The sequence below is a fragment of the Tupaia chinensis genome, unplaced genomic scaffold (assembly GCF_000334495.1).
Source record: "Tupaia chinensis unplaced genomic scaffold, TupChi_1.0 Scaffold000067_1, whole genome shotgun sequence".
Taxonomy (NCBI): domain Eukaryota; kingdom Metazoa; phylum Chordata; class Mammalia; order Scandentia; family Tupaiidae; genus Tupaia; species Tupaia belangeri.
Genome location: NW_006159526.1, coordinates 5,299,726 through 5,307,946, shown reverse-complemented (window position 1 = coordinate 5,307,946; position 8,221 = coordinate 5,299,726). Strand labels below are relative to the sequence as shown.

General features: G+C 56.4%; 1 protein-coding gene across 1 annotated transcript in view; it reads left to right on the top strand.

Annotated features, from left to right (window-relative positions):
* The window catches only part of SLC8A2 (solute carrier family 8 member A2), a 34,581-nt gene extending 30,014 nt beyond the window's left edge, over positions 1 to 4,567 (top strand). The window contains exons 9-10 of the mRNA XM_027767216.1: positions 1,406 to 1,684; positions 3,178 to 4,567. Of these exons, the coding sequence (XP_027623017.1) occupies positions 1,406 to 1,684; positions 3,178 to 3,554 (656 nt within the window). The 3' untranslated portion in view covers positions 3,555 to 4,567. The remainder of the gene's footprint in view (positions 1 to 1,405; positions 1,685 to 3,177) is intronic.
* Positions 4,568 to 8,221: the final 3,654 nt, after the last annotated feature.

Sequence of the window (8,221 nt, the reverse complement as noted above, 5' to 3'; positions counted from 1 at the left end):
CTTTCTGTCTCTCTGTCTATCTCTGTCTTTCTGGAGAGCGCATGCACTCTATAGCAAAAACCTCTCCATAAAAGAAAACAGGGACCAGGCCAGCAGGTGGCGTGGCGGTTAAGGCACTGGACATTCCCACATGGGCAGTCACAGTTTGACTCCTGGACCTGGTGGTTTGCTTTCTCACTTTTCATCTCTCTGTATGTCTGTCTGTCTCTAGTCAAATTAAAATAAATAAATGAATAAATAAAATTAAATAAACAATTCTAAAAACAAGTAGGGCCAGCAGGTGGTGTGGTGGTTAAGAGTGCTGGACTCCCACATGGCCTATTGTGGTTTGAGTCCTGGACCTGGCAAGACTTGCTTTCCCACTCTCTCTCTCTTGCTCTCGCTCTGTACCTCTCTGGTCAAAACATTTCTCTGTCTCTGTCTTTCTGGTGAGCACGTGTGCCCTATTGCAAAAACCTCACCCCCTAAAAAAAATTGCTATAGGGCACTGGCCAGAGAGAGACAAGGGCCTGGGGGAAAAATGAGAAAGCAAGCTACCAGGTCCGGGACTTGAACCACAGTCAGCCATGTGGGAGTCCAGCGCCTTAACCACCACACCACCTGCCAGCCCCAGTGCAAATACTTTAATCTGAGGATATAGCTATTGCTAGCCTCAAAAGATTCTGAGAAAGTGATTAGTTTTAACTTGGTATATGGCTCTAATATTGAGTTGTCAGAAAAGTCATGATGCATTTTTTTAGAGAGGTTTTTGTTGTAGGGCTCATGCGCTTGCCAGAAAGAGAGAGACAGAGACAGAAAGCAAGAAATCACCCCTCCGGGGGTATGGCCACACCGCAATCCCTTCTCCTCCATTCTCCTCTCTGGATCTTGGGCATACACGCACACGTGCCTGGCATGAATTTAAGCCACTGGATCTGAGACTTGAACCACAGTCGACTACATGGGAGTCCGGTGATATAGCCATTACGCCAACTGCTGGTCCCGTCATGATGCAATTTTAAATAGAAAAAAAAAAAAATCCATCATTGTTTTTCTGACAACCCAGCAGCTACAAGGGATTCTGGGATGGTGAGTCCCCTTAGCAGAGTCGACGGCTGTGGTTAGCTGCAGCAGTCCTTCCCTGGGAGAAGGAACATTTTTAGCTAGAGACATTGCCATCCCAAGCAGCAAGGGGTCCTGGGAAGGTGGATATTTTTAGCTGGGCACATAGGAGCTCCTCTACCTGCAAGGGATTCTGGGATAGTAAGTATTTTTAGCTGCTGACATGGCCATACTGAGCCGCAAGGGATCCTGGGAAAGCAGTTAGTCTGTGGGACTCGCTATCTGGAAGTCCAACAGATGGAGCCTGGAAGGTGAGGGAGAAGGAGGCATGGGTGTTTGCCCCAGCTCAGTCATGTGCCCACAGGGGACGAGGAGGAGGAGGAGGACGGGTCTCGGGAGGAGCGCCTCCCATCGTGCTTCGACTACGTGATGCACTTCCTGACGGTGTTCTGGAAGGTGCTGTTCGCCTGCGTGCCCCCCACCGAGTACTGCCATGGCTGGGCCTGCTTTGGCGTCTGCATCCTGGTCATCGGCCTGCTCACTGCCCTCATCGGGGACTTGGCCTCCCACTTCGGCTGCACTGTTGGCCTCAAGGACTCCGTCAACGCCGTGGTCTTTGTGGCCCTGGGCACCTCCATCCCTGGTAACACTCCGGAGACCGTAGGTTGGGGCAGGGTCTCGGGGACCCTGGCAACCGTGGCATCAGGGACAGATGCTACAGGATACAGTGGTGGGGTCACACCAACCCCACGTGGTGGCTCCAGAGCAGTATGGTGGGGGCATGATCGAAGCTAGACCGGGGGTGGGGGCCCCCAGAGACGCAGTGAATGGAAGCCTCTCAAAAGCACCACTGGACGTCCCCCGGATGAAGGTGGTGGGAGTGGTAGTGACCAGACATAGACGAGAGGTGGCAAGGGACTGAGAAGACGGAGTGGAGGGCCCCCCAGACTAAGTCAGGGACTCCATTGGACAAGGTCCCCTTCTCCCCAACACACCAGCCCGAAGACCACAGGGCTGTGCTGGCAGGCACACCAGAAGCCAGGCCAGCGGGCCTCAGCGTTTTAACTCAGAGCAGGGGCAGAGTGGGCCCCAGATGTTAGAGAGGGTGCCACAGAAGCGAGGTGGTGGGGCTCAGAGACTACAGGGTGCGTCCCGCCAAAACACAGGGGCCACTGGCCCCTCTTCCCCAGTAAACTCAGGGAGGGTCCTTAGGATGACGGTGGCGAGACGGCGACTTCTCACAGGTCTGGGGCTTGACCTTGTCTTCACATCAGTACGTGCACCAGCTGGGGGACGGCTCTGCAGGCCTGAGAAGCAGGCAGGGGGTCCAGAGACAGCGGGCAGAGTAGGGAGCCTCACTCTGCTTTTCTGATGGCTGTCTTCACACTGGGGCTTGTTACCTGGTGCCCAGGCCTGGGGAGGCGGCAGAAGCCAGGCTGAGCCTGATGCAAACAGTGGGGACCCAGAGGAAGAGTGTGCGCGGGTGGGCTCCATGCTTCCTCCACCAGCGGGGGGTGGCTGGGCCCACAGAAGAACAAGCAGCAGGTAGTTTCTTCTGAAAGCAAGCCCGAGAGCCCCACAGAAGAAAGTCACCCCACAGAGAGCAGTCACATCGAAAGCAGGCAGAGTCCTCTAAACTATGGACCATGGGTCTCGAAGAATGCGAACTGTGAGTGTCACGAAAGCAGGCAGTGGGTCCCATAGGAAAAGGCTTAAGTCCCTTAGAGAGTGGCCAGTGGGTCCCCCTGAAGGCAGGTGAGTCCCGTAGAGCCTACACCATGCATGGCAATGTCACACCAAAAGCGGGTAGCACTTCCCACAGGAAGTAGACAGCAGGTCCCTGAGTGTAGACAAATCCAGCCGGGAGTCCCACTAGACACCGGATGTCGGTGCCCCTAGAAAGCGACGGTGAGTCCCATAGAAAGCAGGTAGCGGGTCCTCTGGAGAGCAGGCGGGGTGGTGACCCACCGCTCCTTGGGCGGTTGGGGTCTCGAGTGGCCGCACATGGCTACAGGAGTGGGAGGCGGGCTGCAGAAAGGCCCACAGACAGTAGGCAGAGGGTCCATAGAAAGCAGGCGTCGGGCCGGTGGATACCAGCCCCTGCAGGGATGCCCACCCGCATGTCTCTGCCCGCAGACACGTTCGCCAGCAAGGTGGCGGCGCTGCAGGACCAGTGCGCGGACGCGTCCATCGGCAACGTGACCGGCTCCAACGCGGTGAACGTGTTCCTGGGCCTGGGCGTGGCCTGGTCGGTGGCCGCTGTGTACTGGGCCGTGCAGGGCCGCCCCTTCGAGGTGCGCACCGGCACGCTGGCCTTTTCCGTCACGCTCTTCACCGTCTTCGCCTTCGTGGGCATCGCCGTGCTGCTGTACCGGCGCCGGCCGCACATCGGCGGCGAGCTGGGCGGCCCGCGCGGACCCAAGCTCGCCACCACCGCGCTCTTCCTGGGCCTCTGGTTCCTCTACATCCTCTTCGCCAGCCTGGAGGCTTACTGCCACATCCGGGGCTTCTAGGGCCTCCACAGAGACCCGGTCTCCCCTGGGACTGGAGCTCCTGCTCCTGGACTGTCTTCCTCCAGACTTGGCCTCCTCTCTGGGGCCCAGCCTCCCCCTGAGGTTCAGCCTCCTTTCCCCTGGGATCTGATACCCACTCCCCGCCTCCTGCCCCATCTGTCCCCGGGAGCTCAGCCTCCTCCCCCCACAGGAGCCTCGCCAGTGCCCCCACACAGCGGGAGCAACCCCTGTGGACCCCCAGCTCCGGCTCCCTGTTAGTTGCCATCTACTCCCCTGGGGAGATTTCCACCTCCAGACCGCTCCCCGGACAACCACCCAGAGTGGCCGTTCCTCCAGCCCAGCCTGGCTCTGGCCCTGTCTCCCCACCGCTCGCCACCCCCTACACCTGCGCCCCAGGGCCTCAGAGCTGGAGACCCTGGGAAGGAGGCTCAGCGCCCCAGGACAGCAAAGGTCTGCCCCCCAGCCCTCAGGGAGCTCTGTTCAGACCCCGGGGAGGAACAGGTGGGTGTGTGCATAAGGGGGGTGCACACCTTTTTTCCTGGTTTCAGGCTCCTGGGAAGACACTGATTTTCGAGGCTGGGAGGAGGGAGGGGAGAAGTCTGGGGTTTCCGTCCCAACGTGAACTGGAGGAGGCACATTCTGAACCCGCAACTTTCACATTCCAGCGCCCCCACTCGCCCTCCACTACCTCTGAGAGCCCAGCCGCGCCTTGGAGGGAGGGACCTGTGCGTGTACATAGTGTGTTTGGGGGAGGGGGGACACGGGAGGGTGCATGTCTTGGGGAGGGGGCGTGACAGACTTCCTTTGCGAGGGCAGCAGACTCCCTCAGCCATGAGAATCCGCTTCGGGGAGGAGGCTGGGAATCAGAGGGGCCAGCCTATCTCTCCTGACAATCTAGAAGGTTCATTCTGCCCTCAGTGCCAGCCAATCCGGGCAGGACCCTCGAAGAGAAGACCGAGGGTCCCAGAGGACCAATGCTACAAGCCAGCAAATGCTGCCACATCTTTGCCTGCCGGGGGGCCACCCGTCTGCTGGTAGGCCGTCTGCATTTTCTTACTGTTGATTTTCCTGCCCAAAGGACGCACTTGGGGTGTGGGGAGTGCTGCCCACTCCTCGGCACCCTCGTCTGACCCTGCCACCCCCATACCTCCTGCCTCCCATTCTCTCGTCCTGTTGCGCATCAGCCCAACACCCCAAACCTGCCACCCACTCCCCTCCTCTCTTCCTGTTCATCCGCATCAGTCGCTGTCTCTTTTGTCCGTGATTTCTGTAAAAGTTGCCATAAAACTTTGAAATTCTGCCTGAAAAGCAGTTTTCCCATGGAAAGTTGGGATTCAGGAGTAGGGGGTTAATTACGTGTCTGACTGCCATGTGGGCAGCTGCGAAATCAACCAGGTAATTGGGGGTTTTGCATGCCGCCTGTTTCCTGGAGGACACATCCGCATCTGCCCGCCACAGACTGTCCGCGGTGGCCACGCCCCCACCCTCCCGCCACGGGCTCCCGCTGGCCACGCCTCTACGCACACATTGGTTTGCAGTAGCCACGCCCCCGGAACAGCCACGCCCACGCGTATCACCCCCGAGCCGTTCCCCCTCACAGGGCTCACTCGGAGCGCGAGGGCTCTGATTTCCCTGAGCCAGAGAGCTAGGACAGTGGGATTTCCGAAGTAAAGCGAGTAACTTTCTCAGAGCCCCGGAACACGAGGAGGTGGGCTGGCGCGTGCGTGCGTGCGTGTTGCTCCACGTGAAAGGCCTGTCTGTGTAAAGGTGTGCAGACGTGCAAGGAATGGCTTTTTCAGAGTCTTGCAAATGGTTAGCGTGAACGGAGTATAGGGGTAGAGGGTGGCAAGAATTTAAGACCAAGTACAAGAGCCCTTATCCGACCAGCAGGTGGCGTGGTGGTTAAGGCGCTGGAGTCCCACATGGTCGACTGGGGTTCGAATCCGGTATCCAGTGGGTTCAAACTCACGCCGGGCACGTGTGTATGTGTGTGTGTGTGTGTGTGTGTGTGTGCCCAAGATCCCGAAAGGAGAAATGGAGGAGGAGGGAGTGCGCTGCGGCCATCCCCCAGGGGGTGATTTCTTACTTTATGTCTCTCCCTCTCTCTGTCTCTCCAGCGAGTGCACGTGCCCTATGGCAAAAACCTCTCACACACACACACACACACACACAGAGGCTAAAGTGCTTGGAATTTATCCTACAAGGAAAGGGGAGCTTTGGCAGGGATTTAAATGGGGGCAGGGGCAGGCGGTTGATATCCACGGATTTATATTTTCACGTGGTCCTCCCGACTACCTAGGATCCTGGAGGCTGGGAGACCAGGGAGGAGGCCGGAGCAGGGCCCCAGGCAGCAGAGGAGAATGGTTTTAGGTGGTTTAGGAAGAGAATGGAAAGGGCTAGATGAGGGGTTTCAGAGAGGGCAAGCTGGCAGGAAAGAGGTGGGGCGGGGCGGGGCGTTCGAACCGAGTAGCCAAGCGGAGTTGAGTGAAAGGGCGCTTTAAGGAGAGGACAGGGTTAGGGAAAGTCGTCGCGGGAAGGTGCAGTACCTAGGAGCTGGCAGCAGGGGGCACAGGGCCACCTTGTGCTCTAAGGTGAGCAGTCACCTGAGGCTGGAGCAACAAGTAGCTACATAAAATTAAATACTTTTTTAAGAATTATTTTTTATTTAATTTGATTTATTATTATTATCTTTTAATTTGACCAGAGAGAGACAGAAAGAGAGAGGAGGGAAAGTGAGAAAGCAAGCTGCCAGGTCCGGGACTCAAACTATGGTCGGCCATGTGGGAGTCCAGCCCTTTAACCACCGTGCTGCTTGCTGGCCAGCTGGTGAGCCTATTCTTAGGGTGTCTATGTGACATGCAGAGATGTCAAGGAGGGGAACCACCGGGGACACCTGGGGTTCAGGAGAGGAGTTGGGCTTGACAGAGATCTGGGATTTGTCAGCCGCGAGTCGCCACTGAGCCCCCAGAAGGTGCCCGGCTGCCCGGGGGGCGTACAGTGTGAGCTTGACATAATCTAGACGCTCTTGAATCCGGATGCCGCCAGCAGCCTCCCGTGGGCGTCTCCCCACACCAAGCCCTCAGACATTCTTCACTTGGCCGACAAGGGGTGCAGAAGTGGCGAAGAAGCACACCCACATCTTACTCGAGGGGACACGTTCCTCAGATTCAGCTGACGGCAGCCAAAGCAGAGTCATGTGGCCCGAGCTAGCCTTAAGGGTCTGGGGAGCGTGGTGACCACCTCCAGAGGCACCATGCCACTCCAGGGAGCAGGGACGATTGACAGCCAGCCGGATGTCTCCGCTGTAAACCAGAATCGGCCCGCTGGTAAAGCCAGGCTGGGGTCTCTCCCCGAAAACCAGTGATTCCTTTCCACTCAGGGCTTGGGGGCTCCGCCATGTACCCAGCCATCGCTTCTCCAGCCCTGTCTTCCCTAAACTCCGAAGCCCACACTTCCTCAGCCTCACTTTCCAGTACTTCCCAAGTTCTTCATTGTTTTCTTTTTTTTTTTTTAATATGTATCTTATTTTTTAAAGAATTACTTATTTGGGACTGACTGATGGTATAATGGTTATGGTAGAGTCCCATGTAGTCGACTACAGTTTGAGTCCCAGACCTGGAGGCTTAAACTCATGCCGGGCGCGTGTGCGTGCGTGCCTAAAATCCTGAGAGGAGAATGGAGGAGAAGGGACTGCGGCATGGCCATCCCCCCAGGGGGTGATTTCTCACTTTCTGTCTCTCTGTCTCTCCAGTGAATAACAAAAATCTCTAAGAAAATAAAGAAGAAGAATTATTTATTTAATTCCTTTTGTTATTATATTATTATTATTATTATCAATTTGACCAGAGAGAGAGAGAAAGGGAAAGCAAGGAAGCAGGTCACCAGATCCAGGACTCAAACTGCGGGTGGTCATCTGGGAGTCCAGTGCTTTAGCCACCGCACCACCTGTCAGCCCGTTATTATTTTTAAATTTGCTGTAGGACATATGCACTCACCAGAGAGAGACAGGGAGAGAGAGAGCGAAAGTAAGTCAGCAGATCTGGGACTCAAACCAAGGTCGGCCATGTGGAAATTCAGTGTCTCAACCACCACGCCCCCTGCTGGCCCTACTTCTCCAAACTCTTAGTCTGTTTGCTCCAAATAAGCCTGCAGCCTCGGCTTCCCGACCCCTCACCCACCTTTCTCTGACACCCCAAGCATCCTCGCTGCCCCGAGACTCTGGATTTCCTGAGCCATCCCTGTTCTGGCCATCAATTGCTACATGACGAACCACCCCAAAGCTTAGTGGCTTGAAAGGACAGCTCAGTATTATGATTGCTCCCAGTGCTGTCGGTGGACTTAGTTCACTTCGATTTCTCTTGGCCAACTTGTGTGATCTGCTCAGGGTCTCTCACGTGTGCAGGCAGACGCCGGCTGAGGCTGCAGTGACCTGGAGACCCCGCTGGGCCAGGGGCGCAGATGCCCGACACCCGCAGTGATGCGGGCTGTCGACCGAAGGCTGAGCTGGGGCTGCTGATAGGGCATGTCCTTTTTGATGGGCTCCATCTCTCTGCTGTGCACCTGTCTCTGTCCGTGTTTCCAAAGGTCTCGGTGTCTCTGTTCGACTCTCTTCTCCACTTCTTTAATTCTCTCTCTCTCTCTTTTTTTTTTTTTTTTTTTTTTTTTTT